This window comes from Taeniopygia guttata, chromosome 30 (genome assembly GCF_048771995.1).
Source record: "Taeniopygia guttata chromosome 30, bTaeGut7.mat, whole genome shotgun sequence".
Taxonomy (NCBI): Eukaryota; Metazoa; Chordata; class Aves; order Passeriformes; family Estrildidae; genus Taeniopygia; species Taeniopygia guttata.
In genome coordinates this window covers 1,395,152-1,409,320 of record NC_133055.1, presented here as the reverse complement: position 1 = coordinate 1,409,320, position 14,169 = coordinate 1,395,152, and the positions used below count along the sequence as shown (strand labels likewise).

Below are 14,169 nucleotides of genomic sequence, written 5' to 3'. Positions count from 1 at the left end.
TTGCAAAGGGGGAAGGGCGGCATTGTGCTGGAGCTGATCCCGGAGCTGATCCCGTTTTTGTTCTGGGATGATCCCAGAGCTTCCTCTTCATCTTTAATCCAAGGTGAGAGTTGGGAATTCCGTGGGAAAAGGGTCGGAAAAATCCCGGGGAAATTCCGTTTTGGGGTGACAAAATGGCGGTTTGCAAAACGGGGTGGGCGACATTGTGCTGGAGCTGATCCCGTTTTTGTTCTGGGATGATCCCAGACGTTCCTCTTCATCTCCCGCTCCAAGGTGGGAATTCCGAGGGAAAAGGGTCGGAAAAATCCCGGGAAAATTCCGTTTTGGGGTGACAAAATGGCGGTTTGCAAAGGGGGGAGGGCGACGTTGTGCGCCGTCCTGGAGTTGATCCTGGAGCTGATCCCGGAGCTGATCCCGTTTTTTGTTCTGGGATGATCCCAGAGCTTCCTCTTCATCTTTAATCCAAGGTGAGAGTTGGGAATTCCGCGGGAAAAGGGTCGGAAAAATCCCGGGAAAATTCCGTTTTGGGGTGACAAAATGGCGGTTTGCAAAGGGGGAAGGGCGGCGTTGTGCTGGAGCTGATCCCAGAGCTGATCCCGATTTTTGTTCTGGGATGATCCCAGAGCTTCCTCTTCATCTTTAATTCCCATCTTTAATGGGAATTCCGTGGGAAAAGGGTCGGAAAAATCCCGGGAAAATTCCGTTTTGGGGTGACAAAATGGCGGTTTGCAAAATGGGGTGGGCGACGTTGTGCGCTCTCCTGGAGATGATCCTGGTGCTGATCCCGTTTTTTGTTCTGGGATGATCCCAGAGCTTCCTCTTCATCTCCCGCTTCAAGGTGGGAATTCCGTGGGAAAAGGGTCGGAAAAATCCTGGGAAAATTCCATTTTGGGGTGACAAAATGGCGGTTTGCAAAATGGGGTGGGCGACGTTGTGCTGGAGCTGATCCCGGAGCTGATCCCAGGTTTTGTTCTGGGATGATCCCAGACGTTCCTCTTCATCTTTAATCCAAGGTGAGAGTTGGGAATTCCGCGGGAAAAGGGTCGGAAAAATCCCGGGGAAATTCCGTTTTGGGGTGACAAAATGGCGGTTTGCAAAACGGGGCGGGCGACGTTGTGCTGGAGCTGATCCCAGAGCTGATCCCGTTTTTTGTTCTGGGATGATCCCAGAGCTTCCTCTTCATCTTTAATTCCCATCTTTAATGGGAATTCCGTGGGAAAAGGGTCGGAAAAATCCCGGGAAAATTCCGTTTTGGGGTGACAAAATGGCGGTTTGCAAAATGGGGTGGGCGACGTTGTGCGCTCTCCTGGAGATGATCCCAGAGCTGATCCCGTTTTTTGTTCTGGGATGATCCCACAGCTTCCTCTTCATCTTTAATTCCCATCTTTAATGGGAATTCCGTGGGAAAAGGGTCAGAAAATTCCCGGGAAAATTCCGTTTTGGGGTGACAAAATGGCGGTTTGCAAAGGGGGAAGGGCGGCATTGTCCTGGAGATGATCCCAGAGCTGATCCCAGGTTTTGTTCTGGGATGATCCCAGAGCTTCCTCTTCATCTTTAATTCCCATCTTTAATGGGAATTCCGTGGGAAAAGGGTCGGAAAAATCCCGGGGAAATTCCATTTTGGGGTGACAAAATGGCGGTTTGCAAAATGGGGTGGGCGACGTTGTGCGCTCTCCTGGAGATGATCCTGGAGATGATCCCGTTTTTTGTTCTGGGATGATCCCAGAGCTTCCTCTTCATCTTTAATCCAAGGTGAGAGTTGGGAATTCCGTGGGAAAAGGGTCGGAAAAATCCCGGGAAAATTCCGTTTTGGGGTGACAAAATGGCGGTTTGCAAAACGGGGTGGGCGACGTTGTGCTGGAGCTGATCCCGGAGCTGATCCCGTTTTTTGTTCTGGGATGATCCCAGAGCTTCATCTTTAATCCAAGGTGAGAGTTGGGAATTCCGTGGGAAAAGGGTCGGAAAAATCCCGGGAAAATTCCGTTTTTGAACTCCATAGGATCCGGCAAAATTAAGGAAAAATTGGCTTTTTTTTTCCCCCAAAATACAATTTATTATAAAAATTTCCCATTCCTTTCCTCCAGAATACCATTTATTATAAGAAATCCGCATTTTTACCCCCAAAATACAGTTTATTATACAAAATTCCCATTTTTTCCCCCAAAAATACAGTTTATTATACAAAATTCCCTTTTTTTTCCCCAAGATGTCATTTTTTAATTAAAAATTCCCATTCCTTTCCTCCAGAATACCATTTATTATAAGAAATCTGCATTTTTACCCCCAAAATACAGTTTATTATACAAAATTCCCATTTTTTCCCCCAAAATACAGTTTATTATACAAAATTCCGCATTATTTACCCCCAAAATACAGTTTATTATACAAAATTCCCATTTTTTCCCCCCAAAATACAGTTTATTATACAAAATTCCCATTTTTCCCCCCAAAAATACAGTTTATTATACAAAATTCCCATTTTTTCCCCCAAAAATACAGTTTATTATACAAAATTCCCTTTTTTTTTTTCCCCAAGATGTCATTTTTTAATTAAAAATTCCCATTCCTTTCCTCCAGAATATCATTTATTATAAGAAATCCGCATTTTTACCCCCAAAATACAGTTTATTATACAAAATTCCCTTTTTTTCCCCCCAAAATACAGTTTATTATACAAAATTCCCATTTTTTTCCCCCAAGATGTCATTTTTTAATTAAAAATTCCCATTCCTTTCCTCCAGAATACCATTTATTATAAGAAATCCGCATTTTTACCCCCAAAATACAGTTTATTACACAAAATTCCCATTTTTTCCCCCAAAAATAAAGTTTATTATACAAAATTCCCATTTTTTCCCCCAAAAATACAGTTTATTATACAAAATTCCCTTTTTTTTTTCCCCCAAGATGTCATTTTTTAATTAAAAATTCCCATTCCTTTCCTCCAGAATACCATTTATTATAAGAAATCCACATTTTTACCCCCAAAATACAGTTTATTATACAAAATTCCCATTTTTTCCCCCAAAATACAGTTTATTACACAAAATTCCCATTTTTTCCCCCAAAAATACAGTTTATTATACAAAATTCCCATTTTTTACCCCAAAAATACAGTTTATTATACAAAATTCCCATTTCTTCCCCCAAAAATACAGTTCATTATACAAAATTCCCTTTTTTTTTCCCCAAGATGTCAATTTTTAATTAAAAATTCCCATTCCTTTCATCCAGAATACCATTTATTATAAGAAATCCGCATTTTTACCCCCAAAATACAGTTTATTACACAAAATTCCCATTTTTCCCCCAAAAATACAGTTTATTATACAAAATTCCCATTTTTTCCCCCAAAAATACAGTTTATTATGCAAAATTCCCATTTTTACCCCCAAAATACAGTTTATTATACAACATTCCCATTTTTTCCCCCCAAAAATACAGTTTATTATACAAAATTCCCATTTTTTCCTCCAAAATACAGTTTATTATACAAAATTCCCATTTTTTCCACCAAAAATACAGTTTATTATACAAAATTCCCATTTTTTCCCCCAGAAATACAGTTTATTATACAAAATTCCCATTTTTTCCCCCAAAAATACAGTTTATTATACAAAATTCCCATTTTTCCCCCCAAAAATACAGTTTATTATACAAAATTCCCTTTTTTTCCCCCAAGATGTCATTTTTTAATTAAAAATTCCCATTCCTTTCCTCCAGAATACCATTTATTATAAGAAATCCGCATTTTTACCCCCAAAATACAGTTTATTATACAAAATTCCCATTTTTTTCCCCCAAAAATACAGTTTATTATACAAAATTCCCTTTTTTTTTCCCCCAAGATGTCATTTTTTAATTAAAAATTCCCATTCCTTTCCTCCAGAATACCATTTATTATAAGAAATCCGCATTTTTACCCCCAAAATACAGTTTATTATACAAAATTCCCATTTTTACCCCCAAAATACAATTTATTATACAAAATTCCCATTTTTTCCCCCAAAAATACAGTTTATTATACAAAATTCCCATTTTTACCCCCAAAAATACAGTTTATTATACAAAATTCCCATTTTTTCCCCCAAAAATACAGTTTATTATACAAAATTCTCTTTTTTTTCCCCCAAGATGTCATTTTTTAATTAAAAATTCCCATTCCTTTCCTCCAGAACACCATTTATTATAAGAAATCCGCATTTTTACCCCCAAAATACAGTTTATTACACAAAATTCCCATTTTTTCCCCCCAAAAATACAGTTTATTATACAAAATTCCCTTTTTTTTCCCCAAGATGTCATTTTTTAATTAAAAATTCCCATTCCTTTTCTCCAGAATACCATTTATTATAAGAAATCCGCATTTTTACCCTCAAAATACAGTTTATTATACAAAATTCCCATTTTTACCCCCAAAATACAGTTTATTATACAAAATTCCCATTTTTTCCCCCAAAAATACAGTTTATTATACAAAATTCCCATTTTTCCCCCAAAAATACAGTTTATTATACAAAATTCCCATTTTTTCCCTCAAAAATACAGTTTATTATACAAAATTCCCTTTTTTTTCCCCCAAGATGTCATTTTTTAATGAAAAATTCCCATTCCTTTCCTCCAGAATACCATTTATTATAAGAAATCTGCATTTTTTACCCCCAAAATACAGTTTATTATACAAAATTCCCATTTTTCCCCCCAAAAATACAGTTTATTATACAAAATTCTCATTTTTTTCCCCCAAAAATACAGTTTATTATACAAAATTCCATTTTTTTTCCCCCAAGATGTCATTTTTTAATTAAAAATTCACATTTTTTCCCAAAAAATACCATTTTTTATTAAAAATTTCCCTTTTTTTCCAGCCCCTGAAGACCCTTTCCAAGGAGAGGCCCCTTCCCAACATTTTTAACCTGTACACGGTGCTGACGGTGCTGCTGCAGTTCCTGGTGCATTTCCTCACTTTGGTGTTCCTGTACCGGGAGGCGCAGGCCCGGAGCGAGCCCAGGTGAGGCCCCTGAGCCCCAAAAAATTCCCTAAAAATTTCCCAAAAAATTCCCTAAAAATTTCTCAAAAGATTCCCAAAAAAAATCACAAAAAAATTCCACAAAAAAATCCCAAAAAAATCCACAAAAAAATCACAAAAAAACCCCAAAAAAATCCCAAAAAAACCCCAAAATAATTCCCCAAAAAAAATCCTCAACAATTCCCCAAAAAATCCCAAAAAATTCCCCAAAAATATCCCAAAAAATTCCCCAAAAAAATCCCCAAAAAAATCCCAAAAAAACCCCAAAATAATTCCCCCCAAAAAAATCCTCAAAAATTCCCCAAAAAATTCCCAAAAAAATCCCTGAAAAATTCCCCAAAAAATTCCCTAAAAATTTCCCAAAAAATTCCCTAAAAATTTCTCAAAAGATTCCCAAAAAAATCACAAAAAATTCCCAAAAAAAAATCCCAAAAAATTCCCCCCAAAAATCCCAAAAAAATACCAAAATAATTCCCCAAAAAAATCCTCAAAAATTCCCCCAAAAAATCCCAAAAAATTTCCCCAAAAAAAACCCAAAATAATTCCCCAAAAAAAAATCCTCAAAAATTCCCAAAAAAATTCCCAAAAAAAATCCCAAAAAAATCCCCAAAAAATTCCCCAAAAAAATCCCAAAAAAACCCCCAAAATAATTCCCCCAAAAAAATCCTCAAAAATTCCCAAAAAAATTCCCTAAAAATTTCTCAAAAGATTCCCAAAAAAATCACAAAAAAATCCCCAAAAAAATCACAAAAAATTCCCCTAAAAAATCCCCAAAAAAATACCAAAATAATTCCCCCCAAAAAAAATCCTCAAAAATTCCGCAAAAAATTCCCAAAAAAATTCCCCAAAAAATTCCCAAAAAAATTCTCAAAAAATTCCTCAAAAAATTCCCCGAAATTAAAAAAAAAAAATTCCCGAAAATTCCCAAAAAATTCCCCGAAAAATTCCCCGAAAAATTCCTCAAAAAATTCCCCAAAATTAAAAAAAAAAAAATTCCCAAAAATTCCCAAAAATAATCCCAAAAAACCTCCAAAAAATTCCTGGTGCCGATGCCAATTTCACGGTGCCAATCCCTCTTTCCCTGGCACCAATCCCAATTTCCCGTTGCCAATCCCGGTTTCCCGTTGCCGATCCCGGTTTCCCATTGCCGATCCCGGTTTCCCATCGTCAATCCCGGTTTCCCGGTGCCGATCCCGGTTTCCCGTTGCCAATCCCGGTTTCCCGTTGCCGATCCCGTTGCCAATCCCAATTTCCCGGTGCCGATCCCGGTTTCCCAGCACCAATCCCAATTTCCCGTTGCCGATCCCGGTTTCCCATTGCCAATCCGAATTTCCCGTTGCCGATCCCGGTTTCCCGGTGCCGATCCCAGTGCCGATCCCGGTTTCCCATTGTCAATCCCGGTTTCCCGTTGCCGATCCCGGTTTCCCGGCACAAATCCCAATTTCCCGGCACCAATCCCAATTTCCCATTACCAATCCCGGTTTCCCATTGCCGATCCTGGCACCAATCCCAATTTCCCGGTGCCGATCCCGGTTTCCCATTGCCAATCCCGGTTTCCCGGTGCCGATCCCGGTGCCGATCCCGGTTTCCCATTACCAATCCCGGTTTCCCATTGCCGATCCCGGTTTCCCATTGTCAATCCCGGTTTCCCGTTGCCGATCCCAATTTCCCTTTGCCGATCCCGGTTTCCCGTTCCAATCCTGGTTTCCCATTGTCAATCCCGGTTTCCCGGTGCCGATCCCGGTGCCGATCCCAATTTCCCGGTGCCGATCCCGGTTTCCCATTGTCGATCCCGGTTTCCCGGTGCCGATCCCATTGCCGATCCCGGTTTCCCATTGCCGATCCCGGTTTCCCATTGCCAATCCCGGTTTCCCGTTGCCAATCCCGGTTTCCCATTGCCAATCCCAATTTCCCGTTGCCGATCCCGGTTTCCCAGTGCCGATCCTGCATTTCCCGGCACCGATCCAAATTTCCTGGTTCCAATCCCGATTTCCTGGTGCCGATCCCGGTTTCCCGTTGCTGATCCCGGTGCCGATCCCAGTTTCCCGGTGCCGATCCCGGTTTCCCATTGCCGATCCCGTTGCCAATCCCAGTTTCCCATTGCCAATCCCAATTTCCCGGTGCCGATCCCGGTTTCCTGGCACCAATCCCAATTTCCCATTACCAATCCCGGTTTTCTGATCCCGGTTTTCCGATCCCGGTTTCCGGCAGGGCCGAGGAGGAGTTCGTGGACGTGAGCCGGGAGTTCGCGCCGTCGCTGGTGAACAGCACCGTGTACCTGCTGGCCGTGGCGCTGCAGACCGCCACCTTCGCCATCAACTACAAGGTGAGGCTTCCGGAACCTTCCGGGGCCTTCCGGGGCCTTCCGGGACCTTCCGGGGCCTTCCGGAACCTTCCGGAACCTTCCGGCGCCTTCCGGAACCTTCCGGGACCTTCCGGGGCCTTCCGGCACCTTCCGGCGCCTTCCGGGGCCTTCCGGAACCTTCCGGAACCTTCCGGCACCTTCCGGGACCTTCCGGCGCCTTCCGGGGCCTTCCGGAACCTTCCGGAACCTTCCGGCACCTTCCGGGACCTTCCGGGGCCTTCCGGGACCTTCCGGCACCTTCCGGAACCTTCCGGGGCCTTCCGGAACCTTCTGGGACCTTCCGGCACCTTCCGGAACCTTCCGGAACCTTCCGGAACCTTCCGGGGCCTTCCGGGACCTTCCGGTACCTTCCAGGACCTTCCGGGGCCTTCCGGAACCTTCCGGCACCTTCTGCTCCATCCCAGTTTCCTCCCAGTGCCCCCCAGTCCATCCCAGTTCATTCCAGTTTGTCCCTCCCAGTACAGCCAAGGGCCCTCCCAGTACAAAGTGGTTTATCGCACTCCCTCCCAGTACAAACCAGTCCCTCCCAGTTCCCTCCCAGTCCCTCCCAGTCCCATCCCAGTCCCTCCCAGTCCCTTGCAGTCCATCCCAGTCCCATCCCAGTACAAACCAGTCCCATCCCAGTCCCTCCCAGTACAAACCAGTCCCTCCCAGTCCCATCCCAGTCCCATCCCAGTCCCTCCCAGTACAAACCAGTCCCTCCCAGTCCCATCCCAGTCCCATCCCAGTCTCTCCCAGTACAAACCAGTCCCATCCCAGTCCCTCCCAGTCCCATCCCAGTCCCATCCCAGTCCCTCCCAGTCCCATCCCAGTCCCTCCCAGTCCCTCCCAGTCCCTCCCAGTCCCATCCCAGTACAAACCAGACCCATCCCAGTCCCTCCCAGTCCCTCCCAGTCCCTCCCAGTCCCTCCCAGTCCCTCCCAGTCCCATCCGAGTACAAACCAGTCCCATCCCAGTCCCTTGCAGTCCATCCCAGCACCCTCCCAGTCCCATCCCGGTCTCTCCCAGTACAAACCACTCCCATCCCAGTCCCATCCCAGTCCCATCCCAGTCCCTCCCAGTCCCTCCCAGTCCCTCCCAGTCCCATCCCAGTCCCTCCCAGTCCCTCCCAGTCCCTCCCAGTCCCATCCCAGTCCCTTGCAGTCCATCCCAGCACCCTCCTAGTCCCATCCCAGTCCCTCCCAGTACAAACCAGTACAAACCAGTCCCATCCCAGTCCCTTGCAGTCCATCCCAGCACCCTCCCAGTTCCATCCCAGTACAAACCAGTCCCATCCCAGTCCCTTGCAGACCCTCCCAGTCCCATCCCAGTCCCTCCCAGTCCCTCCCAGTCCCTTGCAGTCCATCCCACACCCTCCCAGTCCCTCCCAGTCCCATCCCAGTCCCTCCCAGTCCCATCCCAGTCCCATCCCAGTACAAACCAGTCTCATCCCAATCCCTTGCAGTCCATCCCAGTAACTCCCAGTCCCTCCCAGTCCCTCCCAGTCCCTCCCAGTCCCATCCCAGTCCCTCCCAGTCCCTCCCAGTCCCATCCCAGTCCCTCCCAGTACAAACCAGTCCCATCCCAGTCCCTCCCAGTCCCTCCCAGTCCCATCCCAGTCCATCCCAGCACCCTCCCAGTCCCTCCCAGTCCCTCCCAGTCCCATCCCAGTCCCTCCCAGTCCAAACCAGTCCAAACCAGTCCCTCCCAGCACCCACCCAGTCCCTCCCAGCACCCTCCCAGTCCCATCCCAGTCCCTTGCAGTCGCTCCCAGTCCCTCCCAGTCCCATCCCAGTCCCTCCCAGTCCCATCCCAGTCCCTCCCAGTACAAACCAGTCCCATCCCAGTCCCTTGCAGTCCCTCCCAGTACAAACCAGTACAAACCAGTCCCATCCCAGTCCCTCCCAGTCCCTCCCAGTACAAACCAGTCCCTCCCAGTCCCTCCCAGTCCCATCCCAGTCCCTCCCAGCACCCTCCCAGTCCCTCCTAGTCCCATCCCAGTCCCTCCCAGTCCCATCCCAGTCCCTCCCAGTCCCTCCCAGTTCCATCCCAGTCCCTCCCAGTCCCTCCCAGTACAAACCAGTCCCATCCCAGTCCCTTGCAGTCCATCCCAGTCCCTCCCAGTCCCTCCCAGTCCAAACCAGTCCAAACCAGTCCCATCCCAGTCCCTTGCAGACCCTCCCAGTCCCATCCCAGTCCCTCCCAGTCCAAACCAGTCCAAACCAGTCCAAACCAGTCCCATCCCAATCCCTTGCAGTCCATCCCAGTCCCATCCCAGTCCCTCCCAGTCCCTCCCAGTCCCATCCCAGTCCCTCCCAGTACAAACCAGTCCAAACCAGTCTCTGTCCCAGGGCCGCCCGTTCATGGCCAGCCTGCCCCAGAACCAGCTGTCCCTCCCAGTACAAACCAGTACAAACCAGTCCCATCCCAGTCCCTCCCAGTACAAACCAGTACAAACCAGTCCCATCCCAGTCCCTCCCAGTCCCATCCCAGTCCCATCCCAGTCCCTCCCAGTCCAAACCAGTCTCATCCCAGTCCCTTGCAGTCCATCCCAGCACCCTCCCAGTCCCTCCCAGTCCCATCCCAGTCCCATCCCAGTCCCTTGCAGTCCATCCCAGTCCCTCCCAGTCCCTCCCAGTACAAACCAGTCCCATCCCAATCCCTTGCAGTCCATCCCAGCACCCTCCTAGTCCCTCCCAGTCCCTCCCAGTCCCTCCCAGTCCCTCCCAGTCCCATTCCAGTCCCATCCCAGTACAAACCAGTACAAACCAGTCCCTTTGCAGGGCCGCCCGTTCATGGCCAGCCTGCCCCAGAACCAGCTGTCCCTCCCAGTACAAACCAGTACAAACCAGTACAAACCAGTACAAACCAGTGTCTCTCCCAGGGCCGTCTGTTCATGGCCAGCCTGCCCCAGAACTGGCTGTCCCTCCCAGTACAAACCAGTCCCATCCCAGTCCCTTGCAGTCCATCCCAGTCCATCCCAGTTCCATCCCAGTCCCTCCCAGTACAAACCAGTCCCTCCCAGTTCCATCCCAGTCCCTCCCAGTACAAACCAGTCCCTCCCAGTCCCATCCCAGTCCCTTGCAGTCCCTCCCAGTCCCATCCCAGTCCCTCCCAGTCCATCCCAGTCCCATCCCAGTCCCTCCCAGTCCCATCCCAGTCTCTCCCAGTACAAACCAGTCCCTCCCAGTCCCTTGCAGTCCATCCCAGTCCATCCCAGTTCCATCCCAGTCCCTCCCAGTACAAACCAGTCCCTCCCAGTTCCATCCCAGTCCCTCCCAGTACAAACCAGTCCCTCCCAGTCCCATCCCAGTCCCTTGCAGTCCCTCCCAGTCCCATCCCAGTCCCTCCCAGTCCATCCCAGTCCCATCCCAGTCCCTCCCAGTCCCATCCCAGTCTCTCCCAGTACAAACCAGTCCCTCCCAGTCCCTTGCAGTCCATCCCAGTCCATCCCAGTTCCATCCCAGTCCCTCCCAGTACAAACCAGTCCCTCCCAGTTCCATCCCAGTCCCTCCCAGTACAAACCAGTCCCTCCCAGTCCCATCCCAGTCCCTTGCAGTCCCTCCCAGTCCCATCCCAGTCCCTCCCAGTCCATCCCAGTCCCATCCCAGTCCCTCCCAGTCCCATCCCAGTACAAACCAGTCCAAACCAGTCCCTTTGCAGGGCCGCCCGTTCATGGCCAGCCTGCCCCAGAACTGGCTGTCCCTCCCAGTCCCATCCCAGTACAAACCAGTCCAAACCAGTCCCTTTGCAGGGCCGCCCGTTCATGGCCAGCCTGCCCCAGAACCAGCTGTCCCTCCCAGTCCCTCCCAGTCCCTCCCAGTCCCTCCCAGTCCCTCCCAGTCCCTCCCAGTCCCTCCCAGTTCCCTCCCAGTCCTTCCCAGTCCCTTGCAGTCCATCCCAGTCCCTCCCAGTCCCTCCCAGTCCCTCCCAGTCCCTCCCAGTCCCATCCCAGTACCAACCAGTCCCATCCCAGTCCATCCCAGTCCCTCCCAGTCCCTCCCAGTCCCATCCCAGTACAAACCAGTCCCATCCCAGTCCCTTGCAGACCCTCCCAGTCCCATCCCAATCCCTTGCAGTCCATCCCAGCACCCTCCCAGTCCCATCCCAGTCCCTCCCAGTCCCATCCCAGTGTCTCTCGCAGGGCCACCCGTTCATGGCCAGCCTGCCCCAGAACCGGCTGTCCCATCCCAGTCCCTCCCAGTACAAACCAGTCCCATCCCAGTCCCTTGCAGTCCGTTGCGGTCCATCCCAGTCCCATCCCAGTACAAACCAGTCCATCCCAGTCTCTGTTCCAGGGCCGCCCGTTCATGGCCAGCCTGCCCCAGAACCGCCCTCTGCTCTGGGCGCTGCTGCTCTCGGCCGGGGCCGTGCTGGGGCTGCTCAGCGGCGCCTGCCCCGACCTCAACGCGGCCTTCGGCCTCGTGCCCATCCCGCCCGAGGTCAGCATTCCCAATTCCCAAATTCCCAAATTCCTGCAGGATTCCGGGGAAATGAGGGGTGGGGAAATTCCCAAATTCCTGCAGGATTCCGGGGGAAATGAGGGGTGGGGAAATTCCGAAATTCCTGCGGGATTCCGGGGGAAATGAGGGGTGGGGGGTGATGAGGGTCCCAATTCTGGGGAAATTCCCAAATTCCTGCGGGATTCCGGGGGAAAACGGGGAGTGGGGAAATTCCCAAATTCCCGTGGGATTTTTGGGGGAAAACGGGGAGTGGGGGGTGATGAGGGTCCCGATTCCAGGGAAATTCCCAAATTCCCGCGGCATTCCGGGGGGAAATGAGGGGTGGGGAGTGATGAGGGCCCCGATTCTGGGGAAATTCCCAAATTCCATGGGGAAATTCCCAAATTCCATGGGGAAATTCCCAAATTCCTGCAGGATTCCGGGGGAAATGAGGGGTGGGGAAATTCCCAAATTCCTGCGGCATTCCGGGGGAAATGAGGGGTGGGGAAATTCCCAAATTCCTGCGGGATTCCGGGGGAAATGAGGGGTGGGGAAATTCCCAAATTCCTGCAGGATTCCGGGGGAAATTGGGGGGTGGGGAAATTCCCAAATTCCTGCGGCATTCCGGGGAGAAATGAGGGGTGGGGGGGGATGAGGGCCCAATTCTGGGGAAATTCCCAAATTCCATGGGGAAATTCCCAAATTCCATGGGGAAATTCCCAAATTCCATGGGGAAATTCCCAAATTCCCGCGGGATTTTTGGGGGAAAACAGGGAGTGGGGGGTGATGAGGGTCCCGATTCTGGGGAAATTCCCAAATTCCATGGGGAAATTCCCAAATTCCATGGGGAAATTCCCAAATTCCTGCAGGATTCCGGGGGAAAATGAGGGGTGGGGAGTGATGGGGGCCCAATTCTGGGGAAATTCCCAAATTCCCAGGGGAAATTCCCAAATTCTCGCAGGATTCCGGAGGGAAATGAGGGGTGGGGAGTGATGAGGGCCCAATTCTGGGGAAATTCCCAAATTCCTGCGGGATTTTTGGGGGAAATGAGGGGTGGGGAAATTCCCAAATTCCCGTGGCATTCCGGGGGAAATGAGGGGTGGGGAGTGATGAGGGTCCCGATTCTGGGGAAATTCCCAAATTCCTGCGGCATTCCGGGGGAAATGAGGGGTGGGGAGTGATGAGGGTCCCGATTCTGGGGAAATTCCCAAATTCCATGGGGAAATTCCCAAATTCCATGGGGAAATTCCCAAATTCTCGTGGCATTCCGGGGGAAAATGAGGAGGATGAGGGCCCAATTCTGGGGAAATTCCCAAATTCCATGGGGAAATTCCCAAATTCCTGCGGGATTCCAGGGGAAAATGAGGGGTGGGGAGTGATGAGGGCCCAATTCTGGGGAAATTCCCAAATTCTCATGGGATTCCGGAGGCAAATCTGGGAGTGGGAGGGGTGGGGGGCGATGAGGGTCCCGATTCCAGAGGATTCCAGGAAAATTCCCAAATTCCTGTGGGATTCTGGGGGAAAAGGAGGGGTGGGGAATGATGAAGGCCCAATTCTGGGGAAATTCCCAAATTCCTGCGGCGTTCCGGGGAAAAAACGGGATGTGAGGGGTGATGAGGGCCCAATTCTGGGGAAATTCCCAAATTCCATGGGGAAATTCCCAAATTCCTGCAGGATTCCGGGGGAAAATGAGGGGTGGGGAGTGATGGGGACCCAATTCTGGGGAAATTCCCAAATTCCCGCGGCATTCCGGGGAAAATGAGGGGTGGGGAGTGATGGGGGCCCAATTCTGGGGAAATTCCCAAAATCCTGCGGGATTTTTGGGGGAAATGAGGGGTGGGGAAATTCCCAAATTCCTGCGGGAATCCGGGGGAAAATGAGGGGTGGGGAAATTCCCAAATTCCTGCAGGATTCCGGGGGGAAAACAGGGAGTGGGGGGTGATGAGGGTCCCGATTCCGGGGGAAATTCCCAAATTCTACGGAAGAGAAATCGCAAATTCCAGGGGGAAAATCCCAAATTCCAGGATAAATTCTCAGGGGAAATCCCGGCGTTCTGGGGGAAATTCCCAAATTCCGGGGGATATGGGATGGAGATGGGATCTGGGGCCGTTTACAGTCTGGAACATTCCAGAATTCCCGGGGGATTTTGGGGATCGGGGATCCGCGGAACATTCCAGAATTCCCGGGGGATTTGGGGCTCGGGGATCCGCGGAACATTCCAGAATTCCCGGGGGATTTGGGGATCAGGGATCTGCGGAACATTCCAGAATTCCCGGGGGATTTTGGGGCTCGGGGATCCGCGGAACATTCCAGAATTCCCGGGGGATTTGGGGATCGGGGATCTGTGGAATATT

General features: G+C 49.8%; 1 protein-coding gene across 2 annotated transcripts in view; it reads left to right on the top strand.

Moving 5' to 3' along the window:
* The window catches only part of ATP13A1 (ATPase 13A1), a 59,064-nt gene that overhangs the window by 43,603 nt on the left and 1,292 nt on the right, over positions 1-14,169 (top strand). The window contains exons 23-25 of one of the 2 annotated variants that reach the window (XM_072919750.1): positions 4,869-5,011; positions 7,241-7,355; positions 11,672-11,815. In XM_072919750.1, coding sequence (XP_072775851.1) covers positions 4,869-5,011; positions 7,241-7,355; positions 11,672-11,815 — 402 coding nt within the window. Of the gene's footprint in view, positions 1-4,868; positions 5,012-7,240; positions 7,356-9,724; positions 10,103-11,671; positions 11,816-14,169 lie in introns of those variants that run through there. The other variant, XM_072919749.1, reaches the window with a different exon arrangement.